The following is a 17094-nucleotide window of genomic DNA, read 5'->3' as shown; positions in this document are numbered from 1 at the left end:
ACCATGGTGTGAACTGCCACTGATGCCCAGACTAGCACCTCCTGTGAATTGACGCCAAAGCAAAACAAGGTAACTTGGCCTCGTTTCAGGGTGCACGTGCTTGACCAGCAGTGCACCTGACTCCGCACACACTGTGGAATTCAAAGCCCCCGTGTTGTGCAGAAGGAAGCCTTCATGTGGCTCAGAAACGCATTACGCAAGATAGGCTGGGTAATACACAGCCGCCTTGCTTAACATTTGAAATCAAAGGGCAGAGAACATTTTACAGTTGCTTTATTTAACAAAATGTACGCCAACTTCTATATCTACGTACAAACGTGTTTCAAAACCAGAGCAGCAGACTCACAAACTGTTAACGCAGGACTTAGAATAATGCTTAAAACACGTTACGCAATGTTTTGTTTTCTGCTCATACTGATTTACAGATTCAAACGTTCTTCCAAAGGCCGAGCAGCATCACGTCTTCCTTGTCTGGGATGGCTCACAAGGTACGTCCTAAAGCAAGACGGACGGAGCCTGTGAGGGTTAACACTGTGTTCAGCTTACTTCAACAAACAGCACTTGGCCCATTACAGGGGCTCACAAAAGGTTTGGGGCTGGGGATAAAAATTTGAGTAAAATATAATCTATTAGAGTAGAGTATACTTTGAGTGATTTAAAAAAAATTTTCACTCTGTCATATCAAGATCATCTCATTTCTGATCCCCGAAAGAAAATCTACTTTAAAGAATAAGTTTAAAATGATTTTAGAAGTCCTATTAGTAAATTCTTGTGAGTAGAGGTCCTTCACAAAGTAAGGAGTTCACCAATACTCAACACGGCTCTGCCCCACCTTCTCCAGTCTTGTTAGAAATGACATGCTCACTTTACGACATTCATCTACATGTTAACAGGCCATTTTTAAAGTCCTTTATATAGGGGAGACAGTCACTTTTTGCTTTTTCATTTTTTTACAACTTTCAGGAGCCCTCTTAATTCCTTAAAAAGTACTGTAGTTCTGAAAATCTCCAAAAGCTGAGCTACATTTTCTACTCACAAAATTTAGCTCCATCCAAGTACACAAGCTGAGTTTTAGGTAATGCTTGAAAAATAGTTGAGGCTGCAAAATGTAAATATTTCACGTTGACACTTAACACTCTGGCCTGATTCGTGGTCATCTTCCCTGAAAGGTCATGGTCTACCCTTTCAGGAAAGAAGCTACTAAGCAGTGAGGTATAGGAGGAGAAAAAAATAAAAATCACAGCCTTTTCTTCTCCTCTTCTCAACATCTTAGGAGCCTTCCTTCATGCTGGAGGGGTAAAATCTACACAGGGATACAACTTGAGAAGGCTCTCCTTTACGTAGTGAAGTGGTACCCAAGGTCCATTTCCCAAAAGCACCAACCAGAAACGCACTGGGACTGAATATGTAATGAAACGATCCACAGGGTTTCTACTCCATTTGTTCATATAAATGAGACCCATCACTTACTGTGCTTTCATTTGCTAAAAATGAGACCAGACCATTATAAAAATGTACTTTCAAAATAATTTCTTTCTAGAATATAAAAAGTTTTATATTTTTCCAGCCCATGTAATTTCGTTATAAAATAGGAAATCAGAAAATTGACTACTGCAGTTTTCATATGGTAAAAAATATTTATGTGTACATACACATATATACACATAAAAAAATCCAAGTTTTAAATTTCAATAAAAATTAACCAATTAATCAACTTAACGATCATGTATGGAATTACACATAACAAATGCTGATTATCTGTAATGAGAACCAACTACGAAGAAGAATTAGGATCCCACCTATCAGAGGATAACCTAAGACTTTGCCACGGTGGGCAAGAAAATCAGGAAGTCTCCAACGGACTCCCCTACACAATAGAAATCGCGCTGCCGTCTGTTTCCAGCGTGACAGCCCCCAGCTTCCTTCGCGCACTAATCACCTCCCCAAGGGAGGCGCAGCCTTCCAGAGAGGAAGCCGGGCGCCCGTGGCTGCGCCATCGCGGCCTGCAGGCGGGGCGCCGGGCTGCGCGGGAGCCGAGGCCGGGCCTCTCCCCCAGCGCCCGGCGCGGGGACCGCTCGCCCTCCCGCGCCCGAAGGCGCCGCGGAGCAGCAGCAGCCCCGACGGCCGCTGGCGCAGGGGAGCGGGAGCATCCCCCGAGGGGCAGCCTAGGGAAGGCGGGCAACCGGGGAGCTCGGCGGGCCGAGGACTTAGGGGCAGAGGGCTACCGTCAAGGAAGCCCTGGGACAGGGTTCCTGTACCCTAAACAGAGATGGAGGATGTCCCCACTTTGTTGATTCTGTCTCTGGTTTTAGTATTTTCATGAGGGAACACCTAAGGGGCCTCAAGGGCACAAAGGGTCAGGGCGGGAGCAGAGGCAGGGCACGGAGCAGGAGGGCCTGCTCAGCAGGCCTGGGAGCAGCGTCCGGGCCCAGAGGGGCGAGGGCGGCTCCCAGTGAGGACGGCTGGCACGCCGATGCCCCACTTCCTTCGCAGTCTCCCCTTGAACTGCCTTCCTAAGGTTTCTGTCTGTTGTGAGAAGCCTGTTTGTTCACACTGGAAACTGGTTACTTACTTCATATTTGCGAGGGTGCTAAGGGCAAACAGGAGACTCAATTTTATCTATTTTGCCTCTGTGACCGCCTCTTTTTTGCAAAAAGGCACATTCCCTCCCCAGTTGTCATAAATCAAGATGTTTAAAGAGAAAGCAAAAGCTCGAAAATGTTTTCTTTCTTCCCTTAACACCTGCTGTACCTGAAGCAGTGCGTTCAGGCAAAGCCTTGGAATCATTCTCTATGACGGCCGACCAACGCACAACTCTCTGTGCTCTAGATGATGCGTGCGAGTCTCAGAGTGAGCGAGGGATCCAAGAGAATGGCCACTTCTCCATCCCCAAATTTAAGTTAACTAATAAGGTAGAAAATATAATTTCCATTAGGTACCAAATATTCAGGTGACATGTTAATGCAAAACAAACAAAAAAAGTGGATGTGCACACCAAGACATGGGTTCACTCCTTCAGTAGTATTTTCCTATACGAAGAGCATGTGTCAAACTCTCTAAACTTGGCCCTCTGCATGGAACAGAAAAGACTTGTATCTACTCACAAAAAGGGTGCTAAACGAAGAAAAGTCTCAGATCCTACTAGAAATCTGTTGAAAGTTTCACCTCTTCCCTCCAGGAAAATGCATGTGCATCAATTTGTGCGCACTATGTCAGGAGCTTCGAAGACCTTCCACGTCCAGTCAAGTCTCTCAGGTCAAGACTCCCGGCTCTCAACACTCCTTCAAGGGGTCTGAGGGATTAGCGATCCTCCTATTCCTACAACCTGTGTTTCTCCTATTAAGTCAGGGAGGAAAAAAAAAAATCCAAACCAGAATTAACTAAAAGTAAGAAAAACAATTTGCTTCGAAGACCAATTTTTAACTTATTTGCCCTTGGAGGAAAGAACATCCCAGTCTCTAGTGGCTTCTATCAAATGCCGCTGGCCGTGGCTCATCCACTCTTCCTGGTCTTCATACAGCCGTCCGCAGAACCAGCACTTAAATATACACTGTGCCGAGTCGTCGGGCAACGAATCCACCACCTGGTAGTTGTTTCTATGAACTTTTTTAAGTTTCATTTTCAACATCATTTGCCTTTTTATTTGACTGGCTTCCTCCGCGTTCTGGTAGGTCAGCCGAACATGATGCCGTCTGATGCCTAACTGACACCTAGTCCTCTCAGACAAGACAACTTTGAGGACGTTGCCTTTGTACTTGTTTATTACCTTCATCACATTGGTCACTTCCGGCGAGTCAACGTCAGGGTGGTTTAACACAATGACAGGCTGGTTCCGCCGGGGGCATTTAATCAACTGGTCTGGTTTGGCTGCTATCAGTCGAAGTTGTCTTGCCACCTGAAAAATGGAAGGATCCTTGAGACAGCGGCTGGGATCAGCCTGAATTTTGCTTCTCTTCTTGGATGAGTTTACTTGTTTGGTTTTATTTTTACTTATAGGAAGACTTCTGGAAAGCAGTTTCCCGTGCTTGCTCAATTCACTGCTTCCTGGTGGTCTGTGCAGGGGGCCGAGTTTTCTAGGGGTGGTGCTGCAAGTAGCACTCTCTTTTCTTGGTTTAGGCCGAACAGATGTGTCAAGATTTTGGGACATGTCAATTGGCCCACTTTCACTTGTCAAAGGCTGTAAGTCTGAGTGTGTCTGTTTCACTGGGCAGAACGGAAGAGGTTTTGTTAACTGTGTCTTACTGCAGGGGATGCTGACAGGTGCTTCACAGGTAGCCTCGATGATGTGGGCATCCTCTGAGGAATTAAGAACCCTCAAGACAGCCCCTTTGGGGATCAGGACTGGAGTAGCAACGTGAGCCTTCCTGGCTACTCTGCTTTCAGTTTCCCCATTGCTGCCTTCTACAAACTGTGGATATATTTGCTGATGAGCAAGTTGTCCATTAAGGCCACAGTCATTCTGAGGTTTTTGGAGAGTGTCTGTGGAATAGTCAGTGCCACTAAATGACACATTAATGTCTTGAATATCTTCAGGGTTAGCTTTCGAAGTTACCTTTGATGTCTGCCCTGCAGAACGACGATGCATACTATTTGCAGCCAAAGATGAAGGCTTGCCACAGGATTCAATTAACTGAGCTATCTTTCTGCGCAAGAGTTCAATTGACTTTATTTTGGATGTTGAACTATTCCACTTAACGCCCTCAGGGACATTTTCAGATCCAGAGCTCAGAGAAAATACTGAAGAGATGATTGGGCCTTCAAAAGAGTCATTAGTCCTTTCAGAATTCTTTAGTTCCAAAGGTTTATCCCCAGGCTGTTGAGACCTGGTTCTGTCTTCTCCTGTTATGTTTATGTGTAAATACTCACTTTTATGTGGAGAGGACAGCTGGCCTATGTTTGAAACTGCCTTCTGTTCCTCTGTCTGGCTGTCTTTCAACCTCCTATTAGACGGAACCATTTTTACAGGAATACTGATCTCGCTTCTAGATTCCAAGTCAGTTTTACTCATGGGCAATAAATTCTTTTCTCCAGAGAAAGAAATGGCTGCAGGCGATGCAGCAGGAGGAAATAGATGCTGTGAGTCACTGTGCACATTTCTTCCATCTTCGGTAAAAGAAACTGCAGCTTTGTATGGAAACGGGTTTGGTGCAGTTCCAAGACCACATAAAACACTGTTTTTTGCTACAGATGATGGAGAATGACCTTTTAAGGCAAGAGAAGGAAGCGGAGTTCTATGTGGATACATGTTACTTTTTTTCTGCAAATTCTCCACAGTCTTAGAGCTGAGAAGGGACTCTCCATAGTTGTGCACACCAGAATTTGACATGAAGAAGTCATAAGAGCTTACCCATTTCACATTTTTAAGTTGCTTCTGAGCCGATGATTGAAGATTATCAATGCCTGCAAGTTTTCCGACACTCCCCTCAATCATTAGTGACTTTGTTTGTTCCACAGAAACCATTTTCTCCCGTTCATTTGGACCCTTTTTAGTCATATGCTCAGAGTTACCTCCATCGGGCCCACCAGGTTCAAGGCAATTATTTTCTTCCAGAGGAAAGAGCTTCAGGACGAGCTGCTGTGTTCCATTGACAACTTTCACATCTATCAGCTGGGCTAAACAGTTTGCAGGGACGACAAGCTCCGCTGGGGCCACAACTGTCAGTGGCATTCCTGGCTGTACGGGCTCCTGCGAGGGGGACAACACTTCCACCTCCACACTCCTGTTCTCAAACAGACTGACTTCGTTTGGCTCCGACAGGGGCGCTTTATTTGGAACACACACCACATCTTTTTGGTATTCCCTTGATTCAGGTAACAACATGATGTGGTGCATTTTGTCTCTGTTTGCGTGGAGGGAGAACCTTGAGAGTTGATCTGACAACTTATTTTGGAAGGTAGTCCTTGGGTGGGAAGCTTTTCCGAGCTCTGGGTTTTGTTTGGATGTGCTGATTCTCTTGGGCTCCAGCTTGGCCACAGTTCTGGGCGGCCGTTTTCCGCCAGCCCTCTCGTGTACTCTCTTCCTGTGTTTGACAATATAATCATTTCTAATAGCACCGTAGTCACAGTACTCACACTGATAGGGGAATATGCCTGTATGTTTCACCAAGTGCCTCTGAAACTCTCCTTTTGTGTAGGAAATGTAGCTGCAGTGAGAACAGATGAACTTAATCTCCTCATGTTGAAGCGTGTGCTTTTTGTACTGCAGAGGGTCCTTGGTGGAAAATCGACATTTATCACAATAGTATTTGCCTGGCTTAAAGTTCCTTACCTTAAATTTGTTACTGACGGAACTGGCGATGGTTTCAGTTTTATTTCCTACATGGGCAGCACTGGGATTACTGTTCACAAAATGAAATTGGGGAGGAGCCACGCCCAGGTTGCATTTGAAGCAAACGTATCTGTCTTCCTTCTGGCTTTGCCCAGTACCCTTTTTCAAATCCTGAAGAGGGATTTTGTGAACACTTTTGCATTTTACACATGTAGCAATGGTCATCATGGCAGCCTCTGCCTCTGAGCCTTGATACAAAAGAGTCTGAGCTTCCTGTCTATCTGGTCGAGTTGCTCTGTTAGCATTAGGTTGTTTGGGTGACATGGTCAAGGAATTAGGTCCATCATTCACTTGTGGAGTATATAATTGCTGTCCAATATCCTTCATCTTCTTTATTTGCATTTCTAAGAAGAGTCCATTGAAATGCAGAAAGATTTCAAATGATACGATCCTTAGGAGGCATCCTTCAATATACTTTGTGATTAGGAGAGAAGCAGCTACTTCCTGGGAGCAGACAATTATCTTTTCTTATATGCCACCAGAGTAGGTACATAATCCCAAAATATAGTTGTTTCCAATTCTCTGATATTCCAGGCAACACTAAAGGGGAAAAAAGAAATCACAGAGCATGATTAATAGGTGAACTTAAGGTTTAGCTAAGCTGTCTCCAAACGTACTCTACATTTCAATGACCTTGGGAATTTTATGCTAAATCTCGACTTATCTTAGACACAACTTGATAGTAATACATAACAAAAGAGCTGGGAAATAACAAGCCTAATCTTCAGACTCAGTCTCCTGAAACTCATTGCTTTGGATCAAACATAAACACAGGCGAGGAGATCACGGCAGTCATTCAGAGCAGCTTTCCGTCAGTGAAAAGTTATTTTCAAGTGTCACTGGGAGCATCCTAGCAGTTTCCCAGGTATAACTTCACATTGACCTCTCTAAAGCCGTGTAGAGGAGGTTGCTATCCGCTTCTAAATGCAAGTTATCAAGTGGTGGAGCCAGGGCTTCGGCTCAGGTGTCCAATGCTTCTACATTGCAGCTGATTATCTGCCTGGATCGAACTCACCGCAAACGCTCCACCTGCTTTCACAAGTGGTAAGCAGCCAATAATTTACTGGCGACACTAGGCAGACAAATCCTTACTCCTTCAACATCTTATTAAGCATCTACCATGTGCCGGCACTGGTCTAAGTCCTGCAGGGCAGGGACCAGAAGCAAATCAGTCTCTGGTTTGCTCTACCCCCTCATGGGGTATAAAGAGGGGCACTAGGGTGTATATCTGTGATGAGGCTGGAAGGTCGGGGCACGGAGGTGTGGATCGTCAAGAAAGGCCTCCCCATCAGCTGACATTTGAGCAGAGCCCTGACGCAGCCAGGGAACAGGCACTGAGGCTTCTGGGAGAGGGTGCTTGAGCAGGGAGGGGGTGAAGGTCTGTGGGAAGCTGGCCTGAGCACAAGAGGAACAGCAAGGGGCTCGCGGCAACACCAGCCTCCAGCTGCTGCGAGGACGGCGCCTGTGAGGGTGAAGTGATGGCGGCAGGAGACCCAGCGAGATGGTGGCAGCACAGGTGCAAATGTTTTCCAGAGCAATACCATGATATGAATAAACACAGTGACTAATTTTTATACAAAAATCGATAATTATCTTTAAATCATGTTCTATTTTCAGAATACACAGAACTAGAGGCCAAACAAAAATGATTCTAGTTTGGGATCTGCTAAAAGCCTTTCTTTTATGACCTTAAAAAACCACTTAACCCTTTTGAGCCGCCATTTTTCCATCTGGCAGTCAGAATCAAGGACACTTCTCCAACCTCTCCCACAGTGCGACGACCGTGGCTGAAACATTAAGGAGCGTAAGAGAACACTTTTGAAGTTTTCAAGTGCTTCTCTAAGTGTCAAGAGGCACACAGGCGCACGGGGCAAGTGTGTGCCCAACGGTGGGCAGCAGTGAGGAGAATCCGCAGCTGCCTCCTGCACACTGCAACAGGCCAGGAGCCGCGCAAAGTCAGTCTGAAAGGCTGATCGGGGGGAGCAGAAGGTCTCTGCAGGGTCGAGAGAAACAATTACTGCATATTCAGATCTAGCATAAAACCCGTCTGTTAAAAGCATTTTCGGAAAGCACCGTAAGAACATACCATATTTGATACCCAGCTTTATTTTCTTTTGCAGTGTTGTCTTTCCCTATTTTGCTGCTTCCTTTCAAAAGCAGTTCCCAGCATGCGATCAAGCCCTGGCGGCAGCAAGAGACTCAATCAGACTTGCCCTACCTTAAGCATATATGTGACACTTAGACATCAAGCTGGCAAAGGCCTGGGGAGTTGCAAGGCGCTATGCCCTCAATGTTCAAAGACGTACCTCTGCAAGGAAACTGCAAACAGGACAGGACAGGACATGTGAATGCCTCGTACTGGCAAACAGGCAAGGGCAAAGACAAGGACTTGTATTTTCCACTGCACTCCTGGTATGTACAACAGGTAGGACTTTCAGAGGAGTCGCCAGTAGAAGTTGATGCACACTTTATTTTCCAGACTCGTAAACTGGCTTCAGTGAAGGGAGACAGAAGTGACACTCAGAACTTCTGCTACTAATCAAATGACCTCAAGCAAGCCAGCCGTTTGCGTCTGCTTGCTCATCTAGATGATTTCTAGGCCCAGTCTGACAGAGCCGATCCCTGAAATCAGACTTTTTATCATCTAAGAATGCTACTCTCATCAACATTCTCATCCCGTTAAGAGAGAGGAAGCAGTGGCTGCAACCGGAACCCAAGCAAACCACTGGCCCAAAGAACGCAGAGGCTGAGAAGGGGCTGCAAAGGGATCTGGTCCAGTGGTTCCCAAATCCAGAGAAGCATCAGAATCACAGCTAACACAGACATTCCGGAGTTTCATCCCAAAGCGAGCGAAGCCAGATCTCGGTGGGAAGAGGGACGGGAAAGAGACATTTGCGGTTTGTAAAGGCACTCCATGTAATTCTGATGAAAAGCCAGTATGAGAAATCCTTGGCTGAAACTTCCAGCAACATTTACATCCTTTAAAACATCTTCACCAGTTGATCATACAATTGGTGCTGTAATAATGCCATAAACAGAACATTGCCTCTCTCTCTAGGCAGCTCATTTTATTTTCACATAGTCCTCACTGTCAAGAATTTACCCTTACATGCAACTGAAACTAGCCTCCTCGTAATTTTCTTTCTTATATCCTGACTCTGGAGCTACAAACAACTTCTCTTGATACAGTAGTCATTCATCTGCAAACCTCTTCTCTCATCTAGTTCTTAGTTCTCATTCTATTCAAAAGATTTCTAAACCAGTCAATCTATACATCTCTGGTCTCATCTAACAACCTCATACTCCTACTAGTTAGAGGGAGAGAAAGGGGCAGGGGAGAAGAAGAAAAAGAGGAGGGGAAAAAAAGAAAAAAAAAAAAGAAAAGAAAGGGAAGGAAGGAAGGGAGGGAGGTAGAGAGGGAGAAAGAAAGAGAGAAAGAAAGAAGACAGAAAGAGAGGAGAGGAAAGAAAAGAAGAAAGTAACTTACTTGCCTGGCACAACTTGCTTACCAACTCTTTCAACATAAGACCTTACACATTAATCCTAAGAAATTCTCAAATGAATCATGTGACAAGAGTTCTCTATTTGAAGAATCAACCAAACCAGGACTCCATTTGTGCATTTTCAGTTTTCAGGCACCTTTCCCAGCCTCCAGGATTCTTCAAAAGATCACAGGAGGCAGTTTTGCCATTTTCTCTCTAAGTCCTTTTAAAACTTGGTGGTGTCATTTCTCCTAAAACTAAAGACTTGAAATCTAAGAGACTGGACAATAAGATCATGTACACTAGCAAGAAGTGGAGAGTATGCTGATGGAGGAAAGTCCCTAAAGAATTAACCAAGCCAGCCACAGGGCCTGAGGAACGCAGGGGCCTCCGGGAGGTGCTCCTCAGAACCATCCCAGCAGTTATCTGAATTAAGAATCCAGAGGAGCAACTGCCCGTATAAAGCGTGAGCCTGTGATTAGAAAATACAATTTAACGGGGGGGCAAGACATCTAGGCCATGACTGAATTACGCTGCCTGTTGGAAAGGATCTTGGCTTCTAAACCCTCCTCAAAATAATGAAATGTTTTTACATTGGCACTTCCCTCAGTCCAGGTGAAAAGATGTCAGGCTTCTTTAAAACAAGCAAAGTTCTCTTTGGCCTCTGCAACTTGTGTGGCTAGTGCTGGGGGAAAAGATTTCAGATGTAACACCCCAAAAAAGAGATAAATGGACACGGTAACATGACACTGGTATTCACAGGGGGACAACGCCTGAGGCCGCAGGAGGCACACCTGAGCAACAGGCTCCTGAGCCCCTGTTCCTTCTAGGTGCCTTCCTCTATCTGGCTCACATTCAGGTACAACCACCGAAGAAGCTGGGCCCTCTTGGCAAATTACTCCCCAGTGGACTGATGACCAACGATTATATAAAAACACTGAAGATGAGGGCTGTGCATGTGCCTGACGCTGAGAGGCACTCAGTGAGTCACTAACATCGGCGTCGGTGTTCACCTGCCTTCCACACTCGCAAGACCTGTTACAAAACCTCTGCATTCAACCTCCTAGGACTAGAAACACAGTTTTAGATGACTTAGGAGCGTTCTCAAAAACACAGAAAATATTTAGTATTATTAACTTTTCATACAATAAATAAGATGGCCATTTAATATTAAGTTGCCTGCTTTTCAACAGCATATAGTGAGCTTCCTAATGCAGAATCACCTATAGCAGCAGCCAAAGACGACGGCCGACACGTGGAAGAGAAGCGGCACAGTATGTTCAAATGTGCTCCCCTAGGCTGTCACACCTTTCCCTGGGGAAGCACAGCATTTGCTGCTGGCAGCTTTTCTTTTGTCTTTGAGCTTACCTGCCCTAGTTTCTTAAAGATTTATTATGGAGAAATAGGGGAAAAAATACTGAGTTTGTTAAAAACCAGTTCAGTGACATTGAGGGCTAGAAAAACCATGAAGGATTGCCTAAGTCCTTATAAAGAGGAAGCATTTGACTTCCAAATACTGGAAATGTCAAATGTTCAACAGAATTAGAAAAGAAATCAGTGGTAAAATAGCGTTTAAAACTATGGGTTCTGGAATAAGATTACAGGTTTTAATTCCCAGTCCTGTCACTTTCCAGGTATGTGACCTGGGGCAACTGTCCCATCCTTCAACTGTAAAATAGAGACAGTAATAGTACCTACCACACAGGGTAGTCATGAGGATTAAATGTGAAAATGTGACTAGAAGTGCTTAGATAAGTTATTCACACATCAAGGTGTTAAAATATTTTCCATTTTTTAAAGAAGAAAACAGAAGAAATGATGCCAATCACATAAATAATCAAAGAGGCTAAAACGAAGCCTTCTTAGCTGCCTGGCAATTGCTCCCAGAATACACACTGAATCTCATTGTTAAAATTTTAGTTATACTTGCTTGGTTGTACAGCCTAAAAGGTAATTTACCTCTGGGGCAAAACCATCCACTTAGACTAACTGGCCAAGTGGCGGACAGGTGCTTATAATCACCATGGAAAAGATGCTTCATCTACAAGAGTCCTCGTACACCTTAGGTTTATGTACAGGCTGGTTCCTGAACTACCTTTTCTTCTGCAAGCCCAGCTCAACTGTGAAATATCCCTGTAGCAGGTAGCAGATGAAGGTGTTTCCAGGCCAGACGTGAGTGTGAAAAGTAAGAAAAGGCTGGCTAACTCATCACATGCCTGCTGCATGGATCACACGCTGTCCTGCTCAGGAGAGAGGCCCCCAAACTCAGTCAGTGTTAGCTGACTGACTGCATCCTTCTTGGACAGAGAAGCACATTTAGGAAGCTCTTTCCAGAAGCCCTTTCATTGTGGCTTCTACCACATCCACTGCGAGAACAGGGCTGGAGCTGCTGTAGCCATGAAGAGCAATGGGAATGGAGCTGGAAGGTGTGCAGTCCAAACTCCCATTCTGTCCCTTATTTCCTGGCTCCTTAGGCAAGTGATTTCTCTCTATTCACTGACAGGAGAGGAATCAGGCTTTAATATCATCAAACTTAGAGGGTAATCAGGAGAAGCAACCTAGAAGATGTACGCAGAGCAGTTTGCCCGGTGGCACAGGCACTCAAAAACTGTCTCTGTTCTTTTTGTCTATTTAGCCCTGGCAAAGGCTAGTCTAACAAATGTTTACCAGTAACCCAAATTTTAAAACATTCTACCCCAAAGTGCCTAGCAGCATGTAAACACGTAATACCTGATCAGAAAAAAAGTCCAACATTAGGTACGTAAACTGCTAATATTTCCCCAGCAGGATGGTATTTAGCAAGAAACTGTTGCCTCACTTGGCAAGAACGTTTTCAGACCATTTATTACAAAGAATCAGAATTGAACTGAATGGTAAATAGATCTAAACAAGGAAAAACATCAATTAAGTATTATTTTCTTTTTGCCAAACTACTTTGCACTTAGAAAGGACCAAATTGCAAACTGATGGCCATCTTAATGACAAAAAAAAATACTTCCACATGTTGTTGAAAGATGTCCGACCTCTGGGATCCTACATTTCCTTCTGAGTCCAAGTGGATCACGTGGGGCAGAGGATGGGGCAAGAAGGCTGGACAAGAGAGCCCTGTTTTGATTCCTCTGCTTTCCAGGTGAAAAGTGTAACAGAGTCAAAAGAGCAATGACTTTGGGACATCGTGAACAAGGTTCAAAACCCAGGGTTTTGACTTAATAGCTGTGATTCTGGACTTGTTCACCTCTCTGAGCCTGAGTTTTCTCATTTGTAAAATGAGAATAATGCCTAATTTACATGGCTGATGTGAGGAAAAGGTATATGCAGATAGCAGTGACCTTGTGCTTGGCAGATAGCAGTGACCTTGTGCTTGGCAAACAGTACATGTTTCGTCAAGAAATGAGTCGAAGTATTTTTGTAAGACTCTTTCATATGTGGAAGAGTCCCGTAATCTCCAGAGAAGCAGAAACTCTTAGCTTAACAAAGAGCCGGATGAGATAAAGGTCCAAGGCAGCACAAGTTCCAGGGCTGGAGGCAAGGCTGTTCTTCCTCACCCCCTGGCTGCAAAGGAGTTATTTTGGGATACTTGAGGCTGTTGAGCACGTCAATTGAGACTACGGCAGAAAACAAGGAAGTTCTTATACAGGATGTTTTTTAACAGCTTGAGAGAAAACCTTTCAAGAGAAAAGACTATGACCAGTGCTAGAGTTCTTCAAGTCTAAAACTTATAGTTCTGCATGTGGGGAAAAAAATGTTAATTGGCAAATATGCTCTTGTTAGTGTTAAAAAACATACAAGGTAAAAAGTAGGTAGTATTACAAGCAGTATTACAAAATTCTGTTATTAAGCACAGCTAGTGACTTCAGGTCTTTAAAGGTGATACAAATGAAGGACACATAAATTTTTGTATTTCTCTTTTTTTGCATTAAAGAAAAACTAACATTTTGTAGAAGAAATAGATTGAGTTTAATAGAAAGTATAATCAAACACAGAAGAAATTATGTCACACTAAACTGGTGATTCTTAACTTTGCCTGCATTAGGGTGATCAACTTGTCATATGCCCAGGACTTTTAACTTATTTTTTAAAAAGGTTCCTGGGATGGTTGGTCACCCTACTGCACACCAAAATTACCTGGGCAGCTTTAGAAGTAATGATGTCTGGGCCCCAGAGTGTGTGTGTGTGTGTGTGAGAGAGAGAGAGGGAGAGAGAGGGAGAGAGAGGGAGAGAGAGGGAGAGAGAGGGAGAGTCAGGAGTTTTGAAAGCGTCCTAGGTGATTCTAACACGCAGCCAATGTTGAGTACCACCTGACGTTACAGGTGCACAGCGTGCAGAAACTCAAGAACAGTACCAACATTCTTGTGCAATCCTTTAAAATACCTAACTCACCCTCGGGTGCTGGGAGGTGGGGCAAGGCCACTGCCTTGGACTGTAATGGGGTGATTAGGCAAGGGGACTCTGAGTCCTGCCTTTGCTTAGCCATTTGACCTTGGAAATATCATCACTGATGCTCTCTGTGTAAGTGTAAAGTGTGTAACTTTGCAGATTCTGGGAAACTTAACGTTCCTGGAGGAGTGCCTGGCCCGGCGCGGTGTGAGAACGAGGAGCAGAGCCAGGGCTGTTTCACCCCACACCTGCTGTGGGCTGCCGTCTTTAAGGAGAGGAATAGGAGATGCAGAGAAGTAAATGGGTGGTTTCAGCAAGGCAGTAAATGTCTGCTCAGGACATTCTTGGTGGCTAGCCAGTGAGCTAGCTCAATTCTGGAGCACTGTGGCCCAAGTCAGGTGGAAGGGGGGCCTGCAGAAGCGGATTCATACATTACCTCGAGACTCCTCAAAGGACATCTTCGTTATCTGCTTCTGGTAAGATAACAGATCTGGAGAAGTTATGTGGCTTTTCCAAGGTCACAGGGCTGGTCAGCTGGCGTCTCATCTAAATTCTATTTTCTGCCAGCCCACTGTGCGAGGCTGTGAACTGAAGTCACAGTCAGCATCTGCTGCCACTTGGGCACTGTTCTTACTTCCTGTCTGGAGCCGTCGAGCTGCAGATGGGAGTCAAAAACATGGCAAGTCCCATGGGCTCTTCCTTCTCTTCCAGGCCTTCTCTTCTCAGGCCCCAAGTCCCATCCGGTCTCAACGTCAGGCCCTGGTGTAGGCTTCTACAATCAGAAGCCGGGGGGGCGGCAAGGCACCTCACACAGCGCCCTGCAACGGAAGCCAGGCCTGGGCTTAAGTCCTGGGCCTGTGTACCCCTCCTTGGTTTCTCCAGGCCCTTTTCTTCTAGAAAATAAGAGGAATAAGCCCCAAAAGTGCTGCTCAAGCAGGAGTGTGTGGCAAAAGCACATAGGGAGCTTAAAAAGGAAAAAAAGGTTTCCCAGGACTCAGGTGACCTAATGACTCAGAATGCCCTTTTCCTGGGGTGGGTTCAGGCACGTGGTTTAAAACCCTTCCCAGGTGATTCTGACGCCTCCTCACCCCCCACCCCATGATGAGAATGTCTGGAGTAAATGGTCTCCAGACACTTTCACTCCAAGGATGGATCTTGGAAATGGCAGTTGGCTGAGTTTGCATACGTGAACAAAGAAAATGCAGTCTGTGCAAGGCAGCTGGAGAACAATCAAGACTGGGAAAATCTCAGTGGTGAGGACCTTGTTTATCACAGTCAACAGCAGAGGGCTTGGCCACAGAAGGCACTCAATACATATTAGTTGAACGAATGAGTCAATGAATGAAAGAAATGCCAGCCTTCATGGCGACAATAATAAAAATGTTCTTTGTTCTTCCTCTTGCACAAAAACTGGCCCAGATCCCCTTACGTAAAAAGCAAATACAGTATGAGAAATGTAGTTTTTCAAAAATTGCTATTGCATATTTAAAAATCTACATTAGTTTGGTATAATACATCAGGAAGGAGGCCCAATATAAATAACGTCCTCCTTTGTCTGTTTTCAAAATGCACTTGGAATGAATGTTATCAGCATGACAAAACTGGATACATACAAGTGTTATTTTTCAAGAATATATTGGATCCAAGATAAAAAATAACTCTAATAAATGCACTGTAGGTTAAGATAACATTGATGTACAATTTTAAAAGCAGAAACATTCTACTCAAAGACTATATGACATTGGTTTCTAAACAACCATTTGTGTACACACATCACAGGCTGGGTTGAACTTTGCATACAAGACTCAGACAGAGATAAAGAGATACATTCCTTTTTTCTCTCTCTGCTCTTCTATGGGAAAGTACTGCAAGCTCCTGGAGACAGCGGTTTGTCTTACTCTTGGTGACTTCAGTTCTAAATTTATAGGATAATGTTTAAGGGTTCTAACACAACATTACAGTTCAGCTGTGTAGATTTTTATTTTTAAGAAGGACAAGTGCTCAGTATTTTACTTTTTATTCTTTAATGTTAGGTTGATAAATTGTTCATTACCCCAGTTTTTAAAGTCAGGGGTATCTTAATGGGATACATTAAATACCCAACGTACACAGAGGGACTTAAATGTTTTCTTTCATTCTCTCCTTCAGCTTTCCCTTTCTGGTTCAGAAATAGTCATTCTTTTGCAACCTGCGTTGTTTCCCAAGCCTTAAACTGCCCAACAACCCCAAGGCGACAAGAAAAAAGGGCAGGCTGAGATAGGGAAGTCCCACAAAAAGTGACATCAGCATTTGGAACAAGGCAAACCTTCAACATCTCCCCTCCCCAGGAAAAGATGCACAGGTCCTCGACGGACAAGCCCATCGCTGGACACACGCTCCCAGACCCCCAAGGAAAGACAATGCCAGTCTGGTTTTCAAGTTTATTGTTGGCACACTCACACCGATGGTACACATCATCCGAGGCGAGTCCACATCTAACAGCGTGGGTGCTGGGAAGGGAAGACGCGGGCACAATGGGATGGCGACCTGGTCCCTCGAGGGACCGCGGGGGTTTCTTCTAACTACTGACAATCAGACCACGTCAACGCTTACCTCCGAGGCCCGCAGGAGGCTTTAAAAATGGCCTCCTGACGACACTTCCTGCTCGGAGCCGACCGGTAGAAATCCTCCCAGGAGAGGCATCATTTAAAACGCCGGGGGCGGGCAGAGGAGGCCGGGCCGGCGGCTCCGCAGCCCCGAGGCCCCGCCGAGGGTCCCGCCGGCGCGTTCGGGGCGAGGCTGCGGGGTCGCGGCGGCACAAAGGCGGGCTGGCGGGCGCCCGGACCTGCCCCGCCGCCCCCGGGGTCTGGGCTCCCCCGCCCCGCGGCCCGCCGCCCCCGCCCCGCAGGCCCCCCCGCCCGTCACCCC

The 17094-nt window shown here is 45.3% G+C and overlaps 1 protein-coding gene across 4 annotated transcripts in view; it reads right to left on the bottom strand.

The window, feature by feature from the left end:
• Positions 1-257: 257 nt before the first annotated feature.
• ZNF518B (zinc finger protein 518B) overlaps positions 258-17094 on the bottom strand; it is a 20178-nt gene continuing 3341 nt past the window's right edge. The window contains exons 2-3 of one of the 4 annotated variants that reach the window (XM_046656420.1): positions 16780-16965; positions 258-6868 (exon numbers count right to left, since the gene is read on the bottom strand). In XM_046656420.1, coding sequence (XP_046512376.1) covers positions 3425-6670 — 3246 coding nt within the window. In that variant the 5' untranslated portion in view covers positions 6671-6868; positions 16780-16965 and the 3' untranslated portion in view covers positions 258-3424. Of the gene's footprint in view, positions 6869-14623; positions 15161-16779; positions 17066-17094 lie in introns of those variants that run through there. The other 3 variants (XM_046656418.1, XM_046656421.1, XM_046656417.1) reach the window with 3 other exon arrangements.

This window comes from Equus quagga, chromosome 3, assembly GCF_021613505.1.
Source record: "Equus quagga isolate Etosha38 chromosome 3, UCLA_HA_Equagga_1.0, whole genome shotgun sequence".
Classification (NCBI taxonomy): Eukaryota; Metazoa; Chordata; class Mammalia; order Perissodactyla; family Equidae; genus Equus; species Equus quagga.
Note: the sequence above shows the minus strand (reverse complement) of the source record. Positions and strands in the feature narration are given on the sequence as shown.